Source organism: Neolamprologus brichardi, chromosome 14 (assembly GCF_056152115.1).
Source record: "Neolamprologus brichardi isolate AB-2024 chromosome 14, ASM5615211v1, whole genome shotgun sequence".
In the NCBI taxonomy this organism is placed as follows: Eukaryota; Metazoa; Chordata; class Actinopteri; order Cichliformes; family Cichlidae; genus Neolamprologus; species Neolamprologus brichardi.
Genome location: NC_142117.1, coordinates 23,767,989 through 23,792,934, shown reverse-complemented (window position 1 = coordinate 23,792,934; position 24,946 = coordinate 23,767,989). Strand labels below are relative to the sequence as shown.

General features: G+C 40.6%; 3 protein-coding genes across 5 annotated transcripts in view; 2 read left to right on the top strand and 1 right to left on the bottom strand.

The window, feature by feature from the left end:
• Positions 1-481: 481 nt before the first annotated feature.
• Positions 482-4,067, bottom strand: dnajc30b (DnaJ (Hsp40) homolog, subfamily C, member 30b). The gene has a single exon (XM_006795379.2). It carries the CDS (start codon positions 4,036-4,038, stop codon positions 2,911-2,913), a length of 1,128 nt encoding a protein of 375 aa, XP_006795442.2. The 5' UTR covers positions 4,039-4,067; the 3' UTR covers positions 482-2,910.
• A 1,199-nt stretch (positions 4,068-5,266) lies between these two features.
• bud23 (BUD23 rRNA methyltransferase and ribosome maturation factor) lies at positions 5,267-11,042 on the top strand. The gene is made up of 12 exons (XM_006795380.3): positions 5,267-5,422; positions 5,730-5,767; positions 6,632-6,727; positions 7,413-7,495; positions 8,592-8,688; positions 8,779-8,875; positions 8,954-9,004; positions 9,117-9,202; positions 9,408-9,453; positions 9,540-9,601; positions 10,313-10,402; positions 10,592-11,042. The coding sequence occupies exons 1-12, from the start codon at positions 5,375-5,377 to the stop codon at positions 10,644-10,646; spliced, it is 849 nt and encodes a 282-aa protein (XP_006795443.1). The 5' UTR covers positions 5,267-5,374; the 3' UTR covers positions 10,647-11,042.
• Positions 11,043-12,873: 1,831 nt separating this feature from the next.
• LOC102795677 (syntaxin-1A-like) overlaps positions 12,874-24,946 on the top strand; it is a 73,542-nt gene continuing 61,469 nt past the window's right edge. For all 3 annotated transcript variants that reach the window (XM_087850999.1, XM_006795381.2, XM_035909791.2), the window contains exon 1: positions 12,874-13,321. In XM_087850999.1, coding sequence (XP_087707125.1) covers positions 13,292-13,321 — 30 coding nt within the window. In that variant the 5' untranslated portion in view covers positions 12,874-13,291. The remainder of the gene's footprint in view (positions 13,322-24,946) is intronic.

Genomic DNA, 24,946 nt, shown 5'->3' with positions numbered 1-24,946 from the left:
TGTCACCGTTCGAAAGTTCAGGCAGGTAACAGACTCGAGAGTTTCAACAAACATATTCTCATAAAGTGCCGAAAGTAACACAGAGACAAAAAGAGACCCACTTATGAGTCTATCTGTGTTAACAGAGGTATGAAAACTCATATGTACCGTGGGTTTGCTCGCTGTTTGTGTGTTTATATTTAACGTAACCACCCACCTTTATTCTATAATTAAGCTCTACGGCTGACATAAAATGACCTGCCATGCTTTCATGCTCCCCACGTAGACTCATCAGGGTGGCCAGTGATCTCAATTTAAAAAGCCACAGTTTACAAATGTTTGACTTATGCTAGACAACAAGTTAAAGACATGAGTCAATATTTGTAGTGCTTTTATGTCTTTAATATGTTACAGCTTGCATGCATTCATACTCACACAAAGAGCCTCTGGGAGCACGTCAGGCCTCCAGCTGTAACCTAGTGATCATTTCACTGTGCTCAGATGCCCTCTACAGGTCAGCTCTTGTAACATTCGGGGGGACAAACACGGGTGCTCTGTGCACATACTGTTTAAGTAGTAAGTATTTTCCTACAAACACCAATGCAGTATCATATAATGCATTTTTTTATTATTAATTTCTATTCATGAGGACATGATACAGTTATCTCACAAGGAAAAAGAATCCTGGATTCAGGGCCAAACTAAAACCTAATCGCTTCTAAGCTGGGCCAAATCCTCGGCTCAGGTAATTATTAGGTAACTGCAGTGCTTTCAACTCACAGCGAGAATACAAGAAGGGTTTGAGTTCTTTGGCCGGGGACTTTATCTCTGTACCTTTATAGGTTCTCTCCCTTTACACATGCATGTTAGAGTAACGTGTAATTCTAAATTGGTCATAGGTATGAATGTGAATATGAGTGCTTGTCTCTCTGTGTTAGCCCTCCGTGTTGTTGTCCTCTGCTTCCCACAGCTGGAACAGACTCTGCCCTGATGCTGAATCAGTCAGGAAAAAAAGGGATGCACTGCACAGTTTTATTGTATTTTTTGTACTGCAGCTTTCCTCACACATAATAATCGACTTTAAATTTTAATTTTACAATACATAAACATATTTAAACTGAAATACATGGAAGGAGGTGCAAGTATGTAATGCTACTAATACCAGCTTAATCTTATATGGAAACTTGTTTTTGCCACTGAAAAGTCAAAATAAGTAACAAGATTGTAACTTTAAATTTTGACTTATGTATCGCAAAAAATATATATTTTGTACCAAATCTCCCCCCCCCCCCCCCAGTGGGACAAAAAAAAGATTCCATAATCTTCAAATTCTACTAAAGTGATTTTTCCACATTACAGAGCTGGAGTATGAGGAAGGCCAAAGGAAATGTGCATTATACAGGAAGGACAAGTTGAATGATTGTCGTCCTTTTGCAGAAGTTTGATAGACAGAAATCAACCTGAACCACCAAAAGCTGTCTGACTTCAGCCGGCTACTACAGAAAATAGTATAGGTGCTAGAAAGACTAACCCAAGTCTATGCCAGGTATTTCATAGATGCACAGAAAAGAAAAAGGGTCCAAAGAAGTCAAAGCTCCAGCAACAATTGCAGTATAAAGAACAGCTTTGTGATTTTTACCAGCCTGCTGCCTTCATCAGGGTAATCTTAACCTCATAAAACATAAAAACATGAAATGAGGTAATGAGGACATCACCCAGAAACTGAGTGTGTCAGGGGTGTCAAATGCAGGGCCCTGGTAACACGAACCGTTACACTACAGGACAGCAGCGACATCTTTAACTTGTTCATAAAATCCACAAACATCACTGTAGTTGAGTGAAAATGGGTCAAAGTTATTGTTGCTTTTGTTAGTTACAACAGCTACATGTGAAGGTTTTGTGCTTTTGCAGGTCCACTGTGGTGTTTAATGCGGGTTTCGCTCCAATCATCCGACTGTGGATCAAAATGGGCTGCCGGTGACTACAATGACTTTGACACCCCTGACTTACATTCAAGTCCCCAACCTGTGGGGTGGTTTACAGTTTCCACTGCCTTCGATCCATCGCCCTTCTACACGTGGAGAAACTGAAACATTCAGTTGTTGTTGTACAGAATCGCTGCCTGTCTCAACCAGGTTTTGCTTTCTGTAATCATTCCTCATGTTTACACTGGTCATTAAGGACGTGTTCACACCATGTGTGCATAGTGCTCACAATGAACCAATACATACAAAAAAAAGGGACATTCAGACAAATGCACAACCTGATTTTCCACTTAGCGTAGGCACAGGTTGTTGGATTTAAGTGATCCTCTTCTTAAATTAACTTTCAAAACCTTCAAAACCCAGTCTCTTTGTTTCCCTGAAAAGCGGTTCCACCCTGAGCTCAGGCAGATATAGAAATAGTGAGCTGCCAACAAAAGAGCCTGTCTTTCAAGAGGACATCCTCTTTGAAATGGGGACAGCTGAAGGCTCATTTTAGCTTCAGTTTTTTGAATGGAAGGGGAAAACTGGGGCTTTTGTCCAACATCGCTTACAATAAAAACACATCATGCGTGATTTAAAGGTCAATTCAATGTCCTGTGAACTATTAAAATGAAGCCTGGCCTCTTTTTTTTGTCATCACTAAGCATGAACAGGAGGAACGACTGTAAAAAGCAAGACCTCTTTTGTTTTTGTTTTTTTAAATCGAAGACTTGAGAAATGAACCCATGTTTTTAAACAATCAGTATACAGTACAGACATGGAGCCTAACAAGTTGCTGCTTGAAACAGCTTAAATAATCCGAGTGAGACGGTTTGTTTACTCCTGAAAACAAATGAACCTCTTCAGCTGTCAGCAACTGTGCAAACACTTCCCGTCTCCACCTCCTCACCCTGAGAGTTATAAAGTGCAGCCCCAGAAAGGAGCGCCTCCGGCTGCCGCTTCTATTTCAAGGCCTGTTGACATTGATAATAATTAGCCCTGCCATGGCCAGCAGCATTACCACAGCCACCTCCATCATTTTCTTCTGCCTCCACCTCCTATGATGCTTCTTCAGCTTCTCCTCCATCCGCTGCTTCCTGGCTCTCAGGTCCTTCTCTCTCTGCAGCTGCTCCCCATAGTGAGCCTGATAAAAGGCATCAAAATCAAATATGGGACTCCCTCCAGGTTGGGAGAACTGTCTGGCTCTCTGCTGAGGCTTTTGTTGGGAACCCGTGGATCTGCTGGAAGCCTCCTTACTGGAGGGTCTGCCTGCATTTTGGATGTCTGCCCGGCTCAGGATGCCGCGGTCGTACTTCCTCCTCAGGCTGATGTTTCCCAGCACGGTGTAAGCCTCGCTGATATCAGAGAAGCGCTGGGTGGCCTCCTTGCTCCCGGGGTTCTTGTCAGGGTGGTAGATGAAGGATTGCTTGTAATAAGCCGTCTTGATCTGAGACTGCGTGGCATTGAGAGACACTTTGAGGATGTCATAATAGGCCGTCCTGCTCCTGTGCAGCAGAGGAGCGTCTTCTGAGCTCCAGCTGTAGCTTCTAGCTGCTGTGAAACTTGACTTCAGTGCGTCATGGAGCAGATTCAAACATCTCAGGCCGTGTCCACTTCCCAGCCTGTCTGATCCAGGATCTGCCAAGATGAAGGTAAGCGTGCAGAGAGCTCGGCGCTGTTGGGGGGACCTGAAGGCGTCAGGGTGCATGGAGACAGCTGCTGTCGTCCACAGTCTCATCCTGCAAAGCAGCAGCTTCTTCTGGAGGAAAAGAGCAGCTTTATGAGCTCGCAGGCTCCCCGTGTTTTCTAAAAATTCGGTGAAACCGGAGGCAGCCGCACTCTCCAACACCTGACTCCCGCTTTCCTTCACTGTGGAAACTTTCTCTGACCTAAGAAGTGTTTCTGTGCTTTCTGAAGCTGACTGAACTGCACGTCCACACTGGACTGATTTCTCCGTAACCCGACCGGAAACGAAGGCATGGTTTGTTATAAGACACCCGGGACTTCCTCCGGGGCACACGGCTCGACTCTGGCTGGTTTTGAGAGCAGACAGCCGGTAAACTCCGTTCCCCAGCCTGTGACCGACCTCTGCCATTTTACCGAGCAGGGGCCGGAAAACAGCTGCAGCATCCGGCGCGTGAGAGAAAGAGGACCCAATCAGAGTCAATGTTTACAGGAAGTAGTCAAACACAACCGACCAATCATTTAGCAGAGCACCAGCAACATAAAGATCAACATTAACACTTTATTTCTCGTGTAAAATTAAAGGAAATTAGGACAATTTATTATCTTTATCTTCTAAAATGTAAAATATAGTTAAAACATTTGAGAGAGATTTGATTTAAGTCCTCTTCTTTTACTGAAATGACAATTCCTTATTCTTAAAACTGTATTTTTATTTTCTTTTGCAATGTAAAAGACAGAGTAGCTACTCATGCAACAGCGTCACAAACTTTGATAAGATAATTCCAACTTTGTTACTGTGTGATTAATTAAACGTGAATTTTATGGAGGAAAGCGTTTCTATCTCTCTGGATGCAAAGTAAGACGGATAAGAGGATTTCATGAATGAATTAGTTTCTGCATAAAGTTCCTGTTTTTGTTGGAGTCAAGAGGAATGAGAACCTGGATAAAGGTGCAAAAAATAGACAATAAATCATATCACAAAGATGCAGCACGATGAACAGATATATTAAAAAATAAACAGTAAGTTGGTAATGATATGGAGGGCCAAAAATGACTATAATTAGTGATTATAATAATGTAATAAATATAGTATTAAAATATGGCAATAAATCTGATTTAAATCTGATTTTTTCATTACAGTTAATCTACAAATATTATTATTTGAGATTTATCTCAAAATGTTGCCCTCTCAAAATCAACAGCAATAATAAAAGAATGTCCTAGATTAAGGTCGAAAGATCCAAGATCCAGATTTTAAGTTGAAGTAGTAAGTATTGCAAATTTGCTACGAAAAATAATGTATGAGCATTGGGACCACATTCAGAATAAAGCATTAGTCGTTTTTTTTCTAACAATCTATTCTCAATTAATTAAAAATATTAACTTCCAGTTCGACTACAATCTTTTTTTACTAGCATTTCTAATTTCGAGAATTAAGTCAAAATTTGAGATAATAGTATTATGTTAGGATCAAAGAAAAAATCTATATTGATAATAAAAAATGATATTTTTATATGTTTTTATTTATTTTATTTATTTTTAGAACGCTTAAGGTGGTCAGCACGTCAGGTCAGAGGGTGGCAGTAAAGCGCTCCAACGCTCCAAACGGGGCAAAAGAAGAAGAGGCGTGCCGTCGCTTGTGAATGACGTCAACATAATTCACGTGTGGGTCTTTTGCTACCAGGTAGCTTGTTTATAAAGTAAAATTACTCCCGTAACATAACGACTGGCAAGGAGAAGCAAGCATGGCGTCCAGCTGTCGACGACCCGAACACTCAGCTCCTCCAGATGTGGTCAGTCGGACGGTTTATTGTTTTTATTAGCTTTTGTTTTCTGCCGGTGCTTCTTCTACAGGAGCATTTTAAATCTGTAAATGGCTCTTTAAAGGCTTCCAGCTGAAGCAGCTTTAAAGACATGGTTTAAATGGTTGTTTAGTGAACATGAGTCGGTTATTTGTTTTTTTCAAAGGATGTGATTTGGTGAGCTTTGTGTTAGTCTGGTTTAAATGATGCTTGAAGCACCAGAGAAGCAGCTGCAGGGTTGTAGGAGTAAACGGAGGTGTTACTGATCTGTCAATCTGATGTGCTCTAATCTCTGTAGTTCTACAATGAAGAGGAGGCCAAGAAGTACTCCCAAAAGTGAGTGTGGATGTAACGATACTATGTTTGTGACTACGTTACATGTTTATATGTTACACACAGCTCTTTTTTTTATCCAGTGTCTCAGTGTTTCTGTCCTTTGACATAATTAAACTGTGCGCTTCATTTAGTTTTTTGTTAGGGTTGCATTTCTAACATAGAGAATCTAATCTCAGTAGTTTTATTCTAACCCTTTTACTGTCCGCTGCACTTTATATATACATTCTGTATATGATTGAGACACTTCATTTAGTAAACCATTTTTATTCTGCCTTCATGGCTTCTTGACTGCTGGTTTTTTATGTTTAACTGGAAAGCGTTTGGTTTTAGGACTAAATGAGCAATCCGTTAATCTGTATCAAACCAGGTACAGTGGGTTGATAATGAGAACAATTAGTTGCACCTCTGGGTGAATGCTCATTACTGCACAGTTGTTCAGTGTATAAATTAATTTGAAGACCTCAGGAAAGGATACATTTTCTTGACTAAATGTAAAGATGCCCGTGTTTAGCCTCTTTCATCCCACCTTGGCTAACTTACTTTGATGTGGGACACTGACCAAAGATTCAAACACCTAAAACTCCTTTGGGTCAAACATATAACAACTTAAAGAGGCTTTGTTTGTGGCTGTCATGTATGAACCACCCTTCCTCTTCCAAAAAAGGGGTATAGCTGTGTCATTACCCCCTTTTGTTTTCAGACGGATTTACAGTAAAACAGAATAGAGAACAGTTTTATGCCTGTCCGTTAGGGGCAAGTTGCCTGATTTTGTGTTCATAAGCGAGAAAATTAAGTTAGCATATGCCAAAAAAAATTTAATAATATAAAAGATCTGAAATCTTGTTGTGTTTTGTTCCTTCTTAGCTCTCGAATGATTGAGATCCAGACCCAGATGTCAGAGAGAGCTGTGGAGCTTTTGAGCCTGCCAGAGGGCCAGCCCTGCTTCTTGTTGGATGTTGGGTGAGTGAGTGGCTGAATTTACTTATAGCAAGTGCATTAAGTTAGAGATGTAACATGGTAGTACATATTTACTCTTAACAATAACATAAAAGGCTCATCAGTAATCTAAGCAGTGCTTTGACAGGTAGACGCATTTTGGCAGTACTGTTGCATGAATGAATGTACGTTTAGAACTAGCTCCAATCAAACTTTATTGAATTCTTTATTAGTAATGGAAAAAAAAAGAAAAGAAAAAAGAAGTAAAGCATTTAAGGAAATCCCTGAAAAATTGAGTTTTGAGAAAGTGGCATTTTCCAGTACAGGACGCATTTCCAAGAACTAGGAATGTTCTTGTGATTTGACTAAAAGGACCAGGGTCTAAATCAAGTTTCTGGGATATTATCTTTATCCTCCAAGAAGCCTCTTGCTCAGGGGATGGCGCAGTGCTTTTAGTCTAAAAACGTGGGAGGTGGGGGATGTAAACATTTATGATTGGCTGTGGAGGGTTTTGTACCTCCCGGATTTATTTTAAGCAGCATTTTTTTTTCGTGGTACTTAAAGGTGGAAATGTGGCAAAAGTCAGAATGTCTGCTGGTGTTGTAGAAAAGTCATTGTTTTGAGTTTTAGTTTGAACATAACTCATTGTTATGTGACACAGTAATCTGATGTATTTGTGATGAGAAACAATCTGGTCTGTGCCTCTCAGGTGTGGCTCCGGTCTCAGCGGAGATTACCTGTCAGAAGAGGGACACTACTGGGTCGGAGTCGACATCAGCACCGCGATGTTGGGTTCGTTTGACACTCAAACTTTATATCACTCATGATATACGGAATATATCATTCAAAATTTGTACATGTGCAGTTAAATACTGGCATATTCTAACACACTTGAAGGAAATGAACAGTCAGCCTCCTGTTTTATTGATGTCCGTGTGTTAAAACACAATGTTTTTCCCAACATATGGTGCCAAAGCTTGATTATATTCCAAAAATATTCCTGAAGTCTGGCTACAGACTGGAACTAGATGAGTTAAAGGAAGACATTGTTAGCTTCAGGACATCCAATACATTCACACACTTATAGGTAGTCATAAAACTAGAGTATAAAATGCTCAAAGTGTGCAAAATCATATATCCCCGCCACAATACACCACGAGCAGTCTAAACTGTAAATACAAGGCAGGAGGGATCCACGCTTTAATGTCATTTAGGCCAAATTCTGACCGTGCCATCCAAGTGCTGCAGCAGAAATTGAGATTCATCATCACCAGGCAATGTTTCTTAAATCCAGTTTTGGTGAGCTTATGTACATTTTAGCCTCAGTTTTCTGTTCTTAGCAGACAGGTATGGCACCAGGTGTGGTGGTCTGCTGGTGTAGCCCATCTGCTACAGCTCAGACCTTTGTGCGTTTCAAAATACTCTTGATTTCCTGTTGCTTTTCTATCAAGTCCAAGCAGTCAAGCCATTCTCCTCTGTTTTCAACAGGATGTTTTAACTCTGAACTGCTCCTTATTGGATATTTTATTTTTCTGTCCTTTCTTTGCAAACAATAGAGGTGGTTGTTCGGGGAAAATCCCAGCAGTTTCTGAATACTCACACCAGCCCTGATGACATCAACAAAAATGCTTAATTCAAGTCACTTAAATCACCTTTCTTCCCAATTCTAATGCTTAGTGAACTTCAGCTGATCTTCTTGACCAGGTCTACATGCCTAAATACATCGAGTTGCTGCCATGTGATTGGCTAATGAAATTTAAGCCTAAAATGTATTTTAAGCATGATAACAGATCCAATATGTGGTTAAGGTTGGTTGTTTTTTGTGCATTTATGTCACCACAAGAAATGCATAAACTCTAAACAAATGTAATTCTCTTCTGTGTGACAGATGTTGCACTGGACAGAGAGGTGGAAGGAGACCTCGTACTGGGAGACATGGGCCACGGGATGCCGTTCAGACCTGGTACCTTTGATGGTTGCGTCAGGTAAAGAACAAAGGATGCTTATAAGTCGGGCTCTTCCTGGGAATTTTGAATGATTTATGACCCCTTTAAAAAACTCTTTTTCTGTTTCAGTATCTCTGCCCTGCAGTGGCTTTGTAATGCAGACAAAAGGACGCACAGTCCTCCAAAGAGACTCTACACCTTCTTTAGCACTCTGTACTCATGTCTGGTAAGATTTTTATCACTCAAATATCCAGGAAGCTTATTTTTGATGAAAACATTTTATAACCTCTTTTTGCTCTTTCAGTCAAGAGGCTCACGTGCAGTTTTTCAGCTTTATCCCGAGAACTCAGAACAGGTAAAAGGGGGAAAAAAAACCTTTGTGTTTCCATGAAGGCTCTGTGTCAGCAGAGGAACACCCTGAAGGTTTCTCTTCACTCACTTACCACCTTCCTCTTTTCTCTCCAAAGCTCGAGCTGATAACAACACAGGCCATGAAGGCAGGTTTCAGTGGAGGCATGGTGGTGGATTACCCCAACAGCGCAAAAGCAAAAAAGTCAGTATTTACTGGAAGTGGCTCCTTTTTATTTTGACGTCTGCAACCGATTCCTTCCTAATTGGCTGTGAAATTGGTAGCAGGGTGCTCACAACACAGGGCTAATTAGAACAGGGGGGACTTGGCTGCATGATGAATGATTACATATTGGAGCTGTTTGGCTGGTTTACGTTTTCTTACACACACGCTTCCTGTTTATCTCCAGGTTCTTCCTGTGTCTGTTTGCCGGCGTCGCAGGAGTTCTTCCCAAAGTAAGAAAAGCTGTGGATGTTGTGGGTTGCTGCCTTTTGTTTCAGCCAGATGATGATCATGTTAATTTCTTTTTCCTGTATTTCAGGGACTGGGATCAGAAACGTCAGACAAAGCTGTTCCAAACCAGGTTCAGTACTCAGGACAAAGGTAAAGACGTCCACTGCAGACCGATGCTGCCAACCCTGAGCAATTAGACTGTTTCATAAAGCTGTTTGCATGGGTTGACATAACAGCTGTTAATTCAGTTTATTTCACTCTCTGGCGTTTATACAGCTTTTTGTGTGTTTGTGATTCATGTAGACATATGCAATGTGTTTCAGCCCGAGGCCACTTGAGTGTTTTCTAATGTGTTTTTCTGCTGATTGTTCATTGTTGACTGCCGAAGGAAATAATGTATGGGATTTTAACAACCTTACATTTTTTTTTATTTCCCGTCTGTGTGGTAGTAGCTTTCAGAGGATTTGCTACATCTCTTTTTTTTTTTTCTGCAGCAAACAATATGATCAGTAAAGATGAATGATGTTGGCGACTGTTTGCTTCAGCTGTAATTTATTCTCATCAGGATAATTGGTGATTTGCTTATGATTTGTGATAACGCAGCCGTATAAATCATCCCATTTATTACTTTGCATTAGGATAGTGAACTGGTCTCAGCTTTGATGAGTGCAGGTTCAGTCTTACCTGCCTTTATGAAGCCAAAAGACCAAAAGAAATGACAGAAAGGGTCGTTGTCCTGCTTGACTTAAAACCCTGTCAGGCAGGTTTTCCTCCCTTTTACAGAGTAAGACTCAAGTGACTGGATATGTGAGATGTTTTGCATCTAATGCTAAGTATTAATATTCATTTGTCGCTGTGAAGATGTCGTTTCAGAAACATGAAGGGAAAATCGCTGAAGAAGGGACGAGACTGGATCCTGGAAAAGAAGGAGAGGAGGAGGAGACAGGGACGGTGTGTGCATGAGTGTATTTTCAACTCTTAGAGGACGAAAAATTTAATTCATTATACCGAGCTTAAAGCTCTGAATGTCGTAATGTACTTAGTTTAGCTTTAACTGGATTTTACCTTTTATTGCCTGTATTTTAAAATGCACCTTAACTGGCTTCTCTCTGTCTTTGCTGTGTGTTTGTTAACCTGCAGGGAGGTTCGAGCCGACACTAAATACACTGGACGTAAGCGAAGACCTCATTTCTAGCTCTGACTCATGCAGCTGCGCCTTCATTAGCCCTCCTCTGTAACACACAGACACACAGAACCACCTCTGGAACTGCAGAGTGTTTGGACTCTGATTTATTTTTCAGCTCTTTAATTCAAGTGGATGTGATGCAAGAGCAAAATGCAATTACAGCCAGTCGTTTTTATATTTGGTCGAGTGTTCCTCGCTAAAAGCGGTGAGATTGCACTCACAATGTTCAGTTTGGCTGGAAGTACATGAACAAATGTGTGTGTACTCACAGCTGGTGGCAAAAACCACAGTGAAGAAAAAGCAAAACAGTATAAATAAATCAAAGCAATTTTATAAGTGGCCATATCTTTGTGGTTTATTGTATTATCTGCAATGTTTCTCAATTAAAACTAAACAAGAAATGTATTGAGGTTGTTTAATTATTTATTTTTAGCTCATAAAAGAAATTAAAGAAAGAGCCACAAAATGAATTTACCTTTATTAGGGAGCTATGATAATAAAAAATGACCTAATAATGAAGAAAATGGTAGTTAATCAGGTTAAAAAGAAAGAAACTTCAGGAGCTGCGTTTACAAGGGAGAAACTGAACTAGCCTCGTTTGTAATGGAGGAAAATTATTGTTTCTTGCAGCTAAGAAAAATACATTTTTGTGTACAACTTTTAAGTCACCCCTCATTTTTGCATATTTTGCTTCCAAGGAGCCAGACTTTCTTGAGGTTTTGAAGCTGTCTTCTGTTCTCCAGGCTTTCTGATGGTCTTTTGGGTTTTTTTGGACACTTGGCATTTCTTTGCTTTTGTTTAGCTTTTTGAGTCCAGCCCTTTTTATCTGACCACTTTCAGAGAAATGTTTTTTTTGTTTTTGTTTTTTAAACGCTGACGTATGAATCATTCACGCATAGGAAGGCACCTAATTCAAGAGATGACTGAGTGTTTTGTCTGCACATAACAGACAAGTTGGCAAAGAACCAATTTTATATTTGTTAATAGCAACCCATTGCAAAAAACCCCCCAAACTTATAATGTGTTCCCATTTCTTTAGCTGAATCTATGAAGAACATCAAAGATAACAGTTTGAGAGGCAAGTAGATTAAAAGATTAAAAGAGTAAAAGATCTATGCTTAAAAAAAAAACTATCTGCAGCACCATCTGACAGTCATGTCCTTATGAAATATGGGCTAGGATCTAACACAGGAGCTCCTGTTTGCTGAAGCTTCATCAGAAGCTCAGTGGAAAGGTGGCTGTTGAGAAGTTGTTCTTAGGTAAGGAAATGGAGAGAAAAGGGTGTGGTTTGCCAAATTACACAAGGACAGTCATCAGTATGTACGGAGGAGGTCAGGAGAGATGCACAACAGTGAATGTCTACAGCAGTCTAGAAAACGTGGTGTTGGCAATTTTGTCAAAATTGATGAAATTATGAACGCAGAAATGTACTGTGAGATTTTGATCCAGCGCGCAATATCATATGGAAAGCCTCTGCTTGGCACAAATGTAACACTTATCGGTCATGGATTGGCCTCCCCAGAGCCCAGACCTCAATTTTACTGAAGCAGTGTGGGAACAACTTAACAGAGAACAAAACAAAAAGGCAGCCAGCATCCAAAAGAAGAGCTTTGAATGTGATTTGAGAAGCTTGGAGAACTATTCCTGAACACTCCTTAAAGAAATAACAAGAAAGCTGCCTACGAGAGTTCAGGCTGTGTTGAAGAATAACCGTCGTCGTACTAACTATTGACTTTGAAGTTTGTTAAAATTGTACAAGCTCTGTTTTTTCTTTATATACAGTATTTCACATTTCAATAAATTGCTGCACCATGTTGGCACCATTTTGAGTGGTGTATGGTAACTGCAGGGATTCTGTGCCTAGAAAAGGACCAGTGACACAGACTCCAGCCCACCCAAGAGTTGAATAAATGCTTAAGAAAAAACAGCTGGAAGATTGTGATGATGTCAAAATTTCTACTAATACAGAGTTATTTTTAATGCTTCTTTGGACCTTGTCTTTATTTTAATTTGCTCAGGAAACAACAAATATTGACTAAATTTTCTCATTTTCTCAAATGGAGCTTTAAATACAAAAATATATTATTGAAGGCAATATTTCTGGGTCATTTCGAGCTCCTTGTACTGTTGCCATATCCGTCGGTTTCGACAGGGGTCGCTGTTCGCTTTGGCACAATGCAAAGTACCTGGGCGTTATCTCTGAACCTGCTCAATTGTTAACCAGAGTCAACACAATTTCCCCCCTCAGGCAGGCTCCCAGTGCTTTTGGTTTTTGTGTCAAACTAACCTTCATGCACTCGGACTAAATATTCAGCCAAAATAATAAAAGAGCTCCGAAAAGAATAAAGAAGAAAAAAAAAGTCAATTAGTCCGGATTGAGGAAGTTGTGGGTGTGTAATGGGTTAACGGCGGAAGGCCTCGCCTCACCTTTATTGCGCGTCACCCAGCTCTGTAAAGTGGTCTCACCATCCCAGCATCCGAACCGAAGGGGGGAAAATCACCGCCCCTTGCTGCCGCCAGACGCGCCTCTTCCTCTCGGTCGAGCTCACGTCTACCCGTCGGTCTCCGCCCCGCCGCTCCATCACCGTCACATACACCCAGAAGACAACGGGAACTGAGGGAATAACGACAATTTACCGGCGAAACGGGGAATCATGAAGGACCGCATGCAAGAACTTAAACATGTAAGTTTGTGTTTGTGCGCTTTCTGCTCAGCATCCACCTGTTAATTTGAACAGACGGGCTTTTTTTATGGAGCGATGTGTGCTCAGAAAGCTCCTGGCCACAGAGCGAGGTGCGCGGAGTGAGCAACAGTTGTGACTCTCGGGTCCTGATGGAAGCTCAAATGTAACGTTTTATTGTAGGAAACGAGCGCGTATTGTTGCCATGGTTTGCTGTGCGTAAATCGGGATGAAGCGCAGCAGACAGGAATGGTTTTAGATGTTAAAAACAAAGTAAAAGTCATTTTCTCAATGGCCCCTTTGATCTTTTTGTCAGTGTTGTGAAATGAGTTTAAAGGTTCTTTGGTGCTAAAGAAAGGGTCATCGGCTAAGACTTTGTACTTAATAGCATCAAATATTTCTGGTGTCGCTGATTAATCCACTGCTGGTTTCCTTTTAGGATTTTTTTTTAAATTGTAAAATCATTCGGAATTTAAAGGTGTTAGATAACAAAACGTGCACTTTATGTGGAAATATGCCACCAGTGATTTTAATTAATGTGTGCAGTGTGGTTTGATCGATCTGGCCAACTATGGGTGTGTGACTCGAGTGGGGAAATTGGTCTCAGCTCGCCCATTCCACCTGTGAAATGTCCGCCCTCTGCGCGTCACAGGGGTCTTATACAAGAACCTTTAAACACCAACAACAAGGAACGCAACGTTTTGTCTTTCAAACCCCTGCAATGTGCTTCATTAGGGATGTAGTCTTGTGGATATGAACTCCGACACCATTTATTCTTACCACTGATGAGAAATAAAGCCTTGAAATCTTGAATTGTACCCTTTGACTTTCTGCCAGCTGTTTTTTTTTTTTTTTAAAAACAATTTTTAATTGTTTATTAAAGCTAACGTGGTAACAAGAAGACGTGTGATTGGATGGCTAACAGGTTTTTGGCTTGACTGATACAGAAGTACAGCCACTCAGTAGCATCCTCCACAGGAATGTTAGTTTCAGCTTCATATAGGCTACTTCCTGTGTGTGTGGTGGTGGTAAAGTGGCCATTGTCAGATCTGGGTAATTGGCAGTTAAGCTGAGGAAAGGGGAAACAATTTGCAGCTCTTCAGTTTTCAGTGAAGATCTAGCTATGAATTGGTCACAAGGGAGACAACCCAGCCTTGCCGTGTGTGTGTGTGTGTGTGTGTGTGTGTGTGTGAGAGAGAGAGAGAGAGAGAGAGAGAGAGAGAGGTGTGCCTTCAGCCTGCCATGCTATGTCTTTGGAGTGCTGGAAAGATGCAGTTGTATCATTGAGAAAGAGAAAGATGGAGAAATAGTCCAAATCTTCCTCACCAGCTTCAATGTGAATCATCAGCCAGTCCACAAACACCCTGATTCTATTTTCTTTTATCAGTTTTGATCATATCCGTCATGTCTGAGAAATGGCAGCTGGAGAAGCTCAGCCGGACCTATTTCAGACAAACTGCACCAAATAAAACTGGAATAAATTGCAAGTCACAGAGAGCTACTTCCTATCAGCATTAGATTAATATTGGTTTCCTCTTCAGCTTCAAGTTAATGTGGCTTCTTGATTCTTATCTGTCTCTGAAGGGCCGGCTATAGATGGGATTGTGTCAAAAACTGAACAGTAAGCAGTGACAGTAATTTAGTTTCTGATTACTCTATAGTTACTTTAAACTCATTTTTATATTAAATATATTTACAAGTTTCCAGGACCCAAAAACCCTTGTGTGGCTGACCAATCGTATAGACGAAAGATTATTAGTATAATAATAGAAAAGCGAAGAAACAATTATCAGTCGTATTTATGTGATAAACGATCCATTTTTAATCTATCAGCGCCCTGACTTTTTCAGAGCTCCAGCTTTCGTGTAGAGATGTATTTAGAGAAATATTTTGCAGACCTTTGCAATTAAGTCTGCTGAGCTTGAGAGCTGAGAGCTTGGTCAGTTTATTGCCAACACTTAAGCTCAAGAACAAGAACTTGTAGCCTACTCATTGGTTTGTTTAGCACCCAGTACCTGAAAGTAGCTCTGCAAATAACTGCACTTTTTATATTTTGCCTCTCAGGTGGACAAGACGGGAGAAGGTCAAGTTCTATATTGTGCATGCTCATAAACCCACCTCCTGTGGCTTTTCATTATTTTTGCTTTGGATTTTCCATTTCCACTGTTGTATTGGTTTTAATGAGATTTGGGAGTTTCGGGAGGCCCTCTAAGAGCTGCCACCTTAACACTAGGGGAAATCTTGGATTCCCATGACCCCAGGAACTTTTACTTCAAGATCTCTGTGGACTAGCAGCATAACAGAGCATCCTCGCTTTGGGAATAGAAACTAGAGGAACTCATGATGAACACTCGCTAGTGACTCAGTCAGTGTTGCAACCTATTTAGGCTTAAGTACATTAAGGAAGACATGTGGAAGTTTCTTTCTTAGCCAGCAGCCACCACAACATAAACCTACATAGAGTACTGTGCAGTTGTCTTAAATCACCACTAATTTCTTTACATTTTGTTAGGAAAGTGAGAAATAGTTGCAGCAATTTATTGAAATGTGCAAACATACTTGGAAGAGACGCAGTCTATAAAGTAAAAACAGAGTTGTAGCTAGCTCGACAGTCTGTATTTGGTATGATCACCTTTATTCTTCAGCAGCCTGAACACTCTTTTTTTGTAATTTCTTTAAGTAGTCTTTGGGTACAGTTGCAGTAGCTCTCCGGGCTTCTTCAAGGATGTTCAAAGCGCTTCATTGGATGTTTGCTGCCTATTGTTCTGTTCTGTTCTGTCAAGATGACAGTGTGTTTGGCATCACTGTCATGCTGAAAAAGGAAGTTGCTGCCAATCAGATGCTTTTCCAGATAGTACCTCATGGTGCATTAGTATCTCATGGTACTTTTTCCTGTGTTCATAATTCATCCAATTTTGACACGCTCTCAAACAGCACTGCCTGAAGTGCAACCCCAAAGCATGACACAGCCTTTACCGTGTATCACAGATGACTCCTGACCTTCTCTGTACATACTGACAACAATTTGAACCAAAGATATTCAAATCTGGCTTCGTTGCTCCATTTGACACGGTGCCACTGAGTCCTTTGCACATGTGTCAATAAATTGATGTGCGTATTTCCCTTTTTTTTAAAGCAAAATATAAAGAAATGAGAAGTGGTTCACAGCATTGTATTTGTGTGTGTGTGTGTGTGTGTGTGTGTGTGTGTGTGTGTGTGTGTGTGTTTGTATATAATTATGGATGGTTGTTCAAAGATTTGTATGTGTTATAGTTGAACAAGATAACAGATGATGTCTCCAAATCATGAAATGCAGGGTGGAGGGATTGAGCTCGGGGCAGCAGTCTTTTTGCCTAAATGTAACATCTGGAAGTCGGTTGAATCATTTCTCTGAAAAACAACACGAGCCTGTTTTACCATGATTGCACAGACTAAAGAAATAGAGTGGATTGTGTCCTGTATCTGCTCTGTGTCAGTATTGATCATAACTATCTTATAGTATTTGCATTTGTTAAATGCAAATACTATAAGATAGTTATAGTTAACAAAGCAAGTCTTTGTTAAGACTTGCTTTGAGGGTTTAATTTAAGAACTTTTGGTGATTGCTAAAAGTGTTGGTGTTATCATTTATTTGGACTTTGTGATTAGTTCTTCAGTGTAAAATAAGCAAACCCATTCAGCTAGAAAACCTCCCCCATTATATAAGAATTCTTTTTCACATCGAAACAAAGCATATCAGGAGCAAACGGAGGACTTGTGAGCTTTACAGATTTTGTTGCTTATGTGTCTTTGTGTGTGTCACACTGCAAGTTTACTCAGCCATGTGCTCGTGTGTCATTTTGGCAGGAAATTGAGTTTTGCTCATATTTGTGTGAGGGTACAGGTTCTGCTCCAACACTGCCCATATGCACATAAAGCTACTTTATGAGCTCAACACCTGCCTACGACTCTGCTCTCCCAATAACTTGTTAGCTTGCTGCCTAAAGCCACCCGACTTAATAACAAGGATGGCCACACGGCTTCCTCCCTCCCCTCACCTTGTCCCAGCACTCCCAGTTGGCCCAGCAGTGATTTGGTGACAGATGGTGATGATGTGACGCGTTTGTCAGCCTTTCTCGAGCTCTGAAACCTGAAGGGAAAAACACTGATGAGTTTATTACACATTTCACACACGACAGGGACTGTTATAAATCAAATGTGATTGTTTATTATTTTGCAGCAGCGAGTTATTCGTTTAGGCCGGCATTATGAGCGCGGCACCTGTAACAGTTAATTTCGCCTTCAGATTTTTTTCCCTGACATTTTATCAGCTCTCTTTTTCTTCAGTCTTGTCATTTGATTGACTGTATCTGCCTCTGTTCCTATCTCTGTGTCTTTAATAGTAAGCCTCTCTTTTCCTTTCTTTCTCTATGTAATGGTGAGTTCGGCCATTATTGCTCTTTGCTCTCTTCCTATCAGTGATTTATCAGATGGCTTCCTGTCCTCCCCTAGATTTTTCCTTTCCTTTATCCCTCCTCGCTTCTCTAGGCAGCCTTGTTAGCCATTGTTGGCTCAGGCAGCTCTTTGTGTCTCTGAATGCTGGGGCTAATCACTGTCGCTACCTGTTTGGCATTGGAGTGACACATTAAGTAATAGGATAATTGTCAACAAAGCCCATTCGTGTCTTTAAAAGTCTTGTTTTTATTTCATTTATCCACCTTTTTTCTTGCATTTTGTTCTGTGTCTTTATCTTTTTTTCTCTTCTGTCCAGGACCTGAACTTTACTGTTGACCCTTTTTCATTGACACTACCGGCAGTCAGGAAAAAGAAGCCACTTTGGTGGCTGTTGAACTGAACGCTGATCCTAGGGGGGGTCAGAGGTTTTGTTTGTCGTCGTTCAAAGCTTTGAGCCTCTGTAAACTGCAGGGCAAACTGGCTGGTTTCTGCTTGTGACCAACAAATCAGACTTTTCTGTAAAATTATGGGTATGAGGAATAAACTAACGTTGTTATTGCACTATATTATCAGAAAGGCACACAGACTGTCACAAACACATTATTCATTAACAGATAAATGCTGCATAATTGCATTAATGAGCCATGAAATGAGTGTGACCGATCTGGCATTTCACCAGAGACTTGTCTGTCTTTGCAAATGAGGTGACAGTTGCAATGATATCCAATATCTCTTGGCTGTTAATAGACATTAGATATGTGTGAATGGACTGTCGTTTGTACCACTGTTTGCTGAATATTGACTCCTAGAATTAATGCAAATCACCATGTTGCTTGTGGCGTTTTCTGCGTGCCAAAATCACGTTGCATCTTCTCAAAAGGAGAAGCAGCTTCGAAGAGGCACGAGCTAAAAGAAATCCTAATAATAAATAGATGATTCTGTAATCAAACTATTCCCATCTGTTGTGGGAGACTTAGCTTCAGGTCATCTTTGTTGCCGCTGCTAAAATTGAATTTTTAATGTGCTGACCTCTCTTTTCTCATCATCTTATAATTAATGGCAGCAGAAGGGCTCTGTAGCTGTGCCGATAACATCTTTTTATCAACGATGTTTCTTGGTGATTAAGGTTGTGAATTGCCATTGTCCTTATTAGTCCCGGTTTAGCTCTGTCTGCATTTGTAGGTAGTTAATATTGTGGTACAGATATTTTTAACTAAGTCCTCTGGAGTAAACAAGAACATATAACAATATTTGGGCTCACTGTCGCGGACCCTGCAGTTTCCTTTGGTTTCGATTGCTCTTATTAAACACGCTCTCGTCACCTTCTGTCAGATGCCACTGCTGTCTCAGGTAAACACAAGGTGTGTTTCAAGCTTATGTGACTTGGTGCCTCATCGTTAGGTGTTAATAGCTCATAGGCCACTTTCAAAAAGAAGAAAAGTGTGTATCTGGTTGTAGAGGAGTAAAAAATAGATGCTGCCACAGTTCTGTACCGTTTATATCAGCGCTGAAGGCATGAGAACTCACTGCAGTATTCTCCAGAAAGACAGATGTCGCCACTCAGACGAAACCTCCAGATCAGCACAGGTACAGCAAAAGAAGACAAGACTGGAAGCAATGAAGTCACAGAGGTTAAATTTTTCCCCTGAGCTTGTATTTTTTTTCCCTTCCAGAAAGCCTCATCTTTCGAGACTGTTGCAACATGGCCTCTGTATAGCTTCTTTACTGATATATCATTAAGACGGAGAGTTGCACAACCAGCCAAAAAGAACACCAAAGTGCGGCTTGTACCACTGGATGGGACGTCACTTTTGTTGTCTGCTGCTGAGTGAAAATGGTGAACTTAATGGGCCCTTAAGGCCCGAGTCGCAGTCGCATAGAGCAGGGGTGGTCAACCAGTCAGAGACCAAGAGAGACTTTTTTTTTTTTTATATTGTGTTACCACAAAGAGCCACATCATACACACGAACATCACCCATCCTTTCCTCCCTCTCTCTCTCACACACACGTGCACAAAAAATAGAATAAATCTGGCTGAGCAGAGATGTGTGTAAATGTCACACATCAACATGATACTGACAGGAATGGACTCCTACAGTACTAAAACCACAGGCCAGTCATTTTCAACAATGAACACTGTGTGCACTGTCTTACACACAAACTCTCAGTTCAACCGAGTCCACAAACAAAAAAATAATAATAATCTACAATAGCATTTTTCTTTTGCTATGCATGTTGTTTAGTGGGAATTCTGGCATTCCTTGCCTTGAACAATCCTCTTCAAATCTGGCTTGTATTCCGTTGTTGTCACTCGAAGCAATGAGTGTCAATCAGAACAGATCGATGCTTTGATTTCACATGTTTTAGGGTAGAAAACACAGACTTGCAGACGTATGTTGACCCAAACATTGACAGTATCTTAAGCGCAGCCCGTTTGACATTGGAGTATTTTTCCATTGGCACACTTTTCCAGAACTCAATGGTCCCTTCCCTTAAAGCAGGTTTCAATTGGTCCTCCTTACAAAGATTGATCATCTCCAACTCAGCCGCAGCTTCATCTGTGACTAGCGGGACTTTCAAACAGTCCGTCTGTGCATTAAATGGGTCGATGAGGAACGTAATCTGTGGCCTTTTCAATTGTAGATCATGGAACTGGGTCACAAAGCTTTCATGCAAGTTTTCAACCAGCGTTGCATATGTGGCTCTTTGCTTACTCAGGGCAGCGCTGGCGACTTGCCCGCTGGCTTTTAGCAGAGTGGGAAAATGCGATAAATCTACCTTTTGAATATGTGTCTTGAACAGCTTCAGTTTGTTGATAGACGCAAACACATTTTGCACTAGGTCAGGCAGCATTTTTAACTTACCCTGCAGGGTCAGGTTCAGTCTGTCCAAGTGAAACAGCATGTCAACCAAAAAGGCCAGATCCATAATCCACTTGAGGTCCGAGAGCTCGGGATAGTCCTTGTCCTTCTCTTCCATAAACAGTTTTACGGCATCCAAAAGTGAGAGAGTACCTGGCCTTTTGACAGCCACCTCACAGTGCACTGCAGCGGCAGGTCAGCGATGAGATTCTTGAATTGCCTGCGGTTAAGCGCATGTGTGCGGGTGTAGTTGACGATTTCCATCACAGGCTTCATGATGTTATCTAAATTCAGTGATTTAGACACGAGTCACTCCATGTGGATGATGCAGTGGAAGTTCCAAAACTCAGGAAAAGTTTGGTCAGCTTTGCACAGCCCCACAAGCACGTTCACAGATCCCATCATGGCTGGTGCTCCATCTGTGGCTATTGCAGTTAATTTCATTATGGGCAGATTTGCTTTTTCAAATGCAGCCATCATGGTTTCTTTCACATCTATGCCATGGGTTCTGTCTTTTAATGGCACAATATCAAGGAGTTCTTCTTTGATCACACAATCGTTTGACACAGACCGTGCAAATATTGCCAACTGAGGCTTGTCTTGTATATCACAACTCGTGCTTGCGAAGTTCAGTCCCTTTTGGAAATTCATGTTAGCATGGAGTGAGCTGAAGCTGCACTGAAGATTTGAAGCTCAAGCGAAGCGAACGCGCACATTTTACTACAACAACCACAACCACCTTTGATATGAACGTAAAAGCCACATGAAACCAGGCAAAGAGCCGCATGTGGCTCGAGAGGCGCGAGTTGGCCATCCATGGCATACAGACTGGTTGGTGATCTCACCACCACCACCACCCCTGACAACCTCCATAACCACCTTTGATTTCTTTGGTTGCTAGGAAGTTGCCGCGGTAGTCTGGAGTATGCATGGACGACAGTAATAGTGATACTTCAGAAAGTACAACGCAAATAACAGACAGTAAAAGTTGTGCGTTACCACGGCCAACACGTTTGGAAAAAGCACAGCTTTTACTTTGAAGGTGAACATTTAGTTTTGTGACTGTTCAGCTAGAAATAAGCGAATGTCTGCTGGTAGGTGAGTGTGTTCCATATGAACACTGGGCAGTAATCTGCTAATCAAAGCAATTGCAAGGAGGTTTTCAGAGCAGCAAGCCTAAAGACTTCTTCCGTTTGCTCCATTCGATGACTGCTCGATGGTCGTCGACCTCACTGTAGGCCTGTGTGACTGGGGCCCGAGACACAAGTTTGTGTTTGGCTTTGTTTTATTTTACTCACTTTTTACTTTTGCTTCCACCAAGTGTTACATTAGTGGTCCTTCACAAGCACCTGTATGTGATGAATTTGGAGTGATAGGCTGATATGAGTATTGCCATAGCCTGGTCAGTCGTAGCATCATTATCAAAGGACACCTTCGGTCATCAGGCACGGCTTAGAAATGACAACATTCAACAGTGTTTTCCTTTCTCTCTGTCCTCTGGGTGTCCCTGTATCTTACTTTGTTTTTCACCTCCTGTTTTATTTTCAAGGGACTTCCTTCTTGTGGCTTTGCTTCCTGCCATCGTTATTACCCGACTGAATTCAGTTATGCCTTATTATCTTTCTCCCTGGTTTATATTTTGTCTTTATGCCTTCCCTAAGTTAGTCTGTCGAATCATCAACCTTCCTGTCTTTTTCCTATTTCTGAGTTGAGCTTTTATTATCAACTTTTGGACTCTGTTATTTTCTTTTCTCATAGTTTTTCCTTTGTTGGATTTTTGCTGCTGTGTCCCTCCAGCACTCTTTTAATAAGTTAAACGTTATTTAAATTGCCTGTTTTTGTCTCTTTGTTGTGTTAGTAACTTGGTTCAATTTCCCCAATTACCGAAAATAGATGTTTTTGCAGAACAGCATCAGTAACTTCTGAAGCTGAAGCTGTGAATACCATCCTGACACCATCAACTTTTAAATTGATAGAGAAAACTTTCTAGTGAAAAGCTTCTCATTTACACATCTGCTGTGTTTCTGTTCATCAGGAATCTTTAAAATCAATATTCATGGATACTTTAGCTTTGTTGTAGATAATAAGGTATCAATCTGTTCATACTAAATGCTTTTCTGTGTTCACAAGGAAACGGCTTACCGTGACAACTGTTGTTGGGTGCAAAGCAGGAAGCTTAATGTACTCTTTTTTTTTTTCTTTTTTTTTTAAAAAAAAACCCTTTCTTTTTGGACATGGAGTCAAACCAGAGCAGTATAATTATGAGCCTGAGAAACAAAATCATGTTTTTATTATTCTTTTTGATTATTCTCTGTAGATTCATAAGATACCCAAGTTACTTCAGCCACAATAGTGTAATAAATAAAATAAAATGTAACATCAGTTTGGTGTTCATCCCTCTGGGTCCTGATTTTTATAGATAGCAATTGCTATTTCTTTAGAGAAAGAGAAGAGTGATACCACCAGAACGGATAATTACGGTACCTTTTTATTACTAAAATACTGAAAATGTGATGGTGGCTATTTTTGTTTGTATTTTTGGATTAGGTTAGATTTGCAACAGTGCCATTTTCGCCTCCTTTAGCTTCAAGTTATCACTAAGGTAGCAGCTATGGCTAACAATAAAGTGGTACCGATAACATTTGATGCCTCGCTCTCACATTATCAGTATTGCCTCTCTATAATGTTAACAACAGTGGTAATTCAGCAGGATAACGGTTATTTGTGTCTAAAATGTGTTATGTTTCTCTTCAAAGTCCCTGATTGAAGTTAAAAGTTTACCATCAATGGTAGCAGTCTGCCTTAACGAATAAACAGGAAAAAAATCAGGGCTGTAGCTTAACACATTATGCCTCGTAATTTTTACCATCGACCCGGGTGTTGCAGTCAAAGTTTGAAATTTTTGCATCACGACGATCCTGAATTTGGCTGCGTTTACTATTACAAGTGCTTTAAAGCTGAAATGACTGTTAAACTGATTAGCAAACACTCTAACGCCAACATAACTTTAATATTTTGATGAAAGTCACTTTTCAAGCAAGACTAAAGAACAACTTCAGTGATTTTCTACTTTTTTTTTTTTCACTTGCATCACCGGAAACTAAATTCTGTCGTTTCGAGCACACCACCTTGGGTTTGAGATATCAAGGGCACTTTTAACTTTATTTATTCCTGACTTAAATACCAAAATGTAATCAGTTAATGGAGATCAACAGCTGTAATTGTTTTGTTTTAAATTTGCCATTTTGTTTCAACCAGTGCTTCCTGACAGCCTGTTTTTCCTCTGCACTTCTTGTCATATAGCTCTTTCATCGCTCCTTCATTTGGTTTCTCTGCATCTTGCTATTCTTTGACATCCCTCTCACTTTCACTTACATTTCCTCCATATCTGGAATATAATTGCTTTAGTGGTGCATTGGTGCTGTCATAATCCCTCATGGTAAGCGAGATACCAAGCAAAGCACTTAATATATTCCCCAGGGAAGAAAGAGAAGAGACTAGGGGTGGGCAAAGCCATAGTATAAACGGTGACAGCATATCTTTTCACTGCCTGTGATCTGTCATTAAAGTTCAATTGGAGCTTTTATGACATTTTCTCACCCACTCCTTCAACGCTGAAGACTGGCCAACGATCCACTGCTTCCTACACACATGCTCAGGGCAAATAAGTTTGTGTATGAACAGCATGTCACTTATATATTCATATCCATACCCATAGGCCAATTATGAGCAAGCCATAATGGAAGTAAGCATCCACTGTTTAGTCTAAAAGGTCAGTCATCTCGTGAGCTCCTTCGTTAGAAAACAATACCTGTAGGAACTACAGACATTGGAAATCTGGTCAGTAAATCAGGATTCACACGAAATCTTCCTATGAACATGATAAGATATTATTTAACCAATAACCGTGTGCTACTTCGTATTCAGACAGGTTTAAATCACTCTGATGCTACGATATTTCTAAATTGGAAGTATTTCCTCCTCTGGTCTGAAAAACATCATTTGCATTTGCATATTCCACTTGTGGATCAGTTGTCGTACCTTGGTCACCACCCCTCAAATGCACAGCGACACACATAGTGACTCTTGTCGGTGAGTCAGCCATCACTGAATTAGTTTTCATTTTCCATTTGTAGTTTTTCCTGTGCTTGTAGTCTTTCTTCTTCTTCAGCATCACTGGATCGCAGTCTTGTTGTCATATGCTGCCTCCTTCAGTTCTGAAAGAGTTGCAAATCTGTCAGATCTGTGTTGTTTGATATTCCACTTAAGAAATACATATACACTCAGAGGCCACTTCATTAGGTAAACCTACTTAACTGCTTGTTAATGTATA

Coding starts and splice junctions, on each gene's coding strand:
- dnajc30b (XM_006795379.2), bottom strand. CDS start 4,038: ATGGCAGAGGTCGGTCACAGGCTGGGGAACGGAGTTTACCGGCTGTCT.
- bud23 (XM_006795380.3), top strand. CDS start 5,375: ATGGCGTCCAGCTGTCGACGACCCGAACACTCAGCTCCTCCAGATGTG. Junction 6,728..7,412: donor TGCTTCTTGTTGGATGTTGG/GTGAGTGAGTGG, acceptor TGTGCCTCTCAG/GTGTGGCTCCGGTCTCAGCG. Junction 9,005..9,116: donor ATCCCGAGAACTCAGAACAG/GTAAAAGGGGGA, acceptor TTCTCTCCAAAG/CTCGAGCTGATAACAACACA.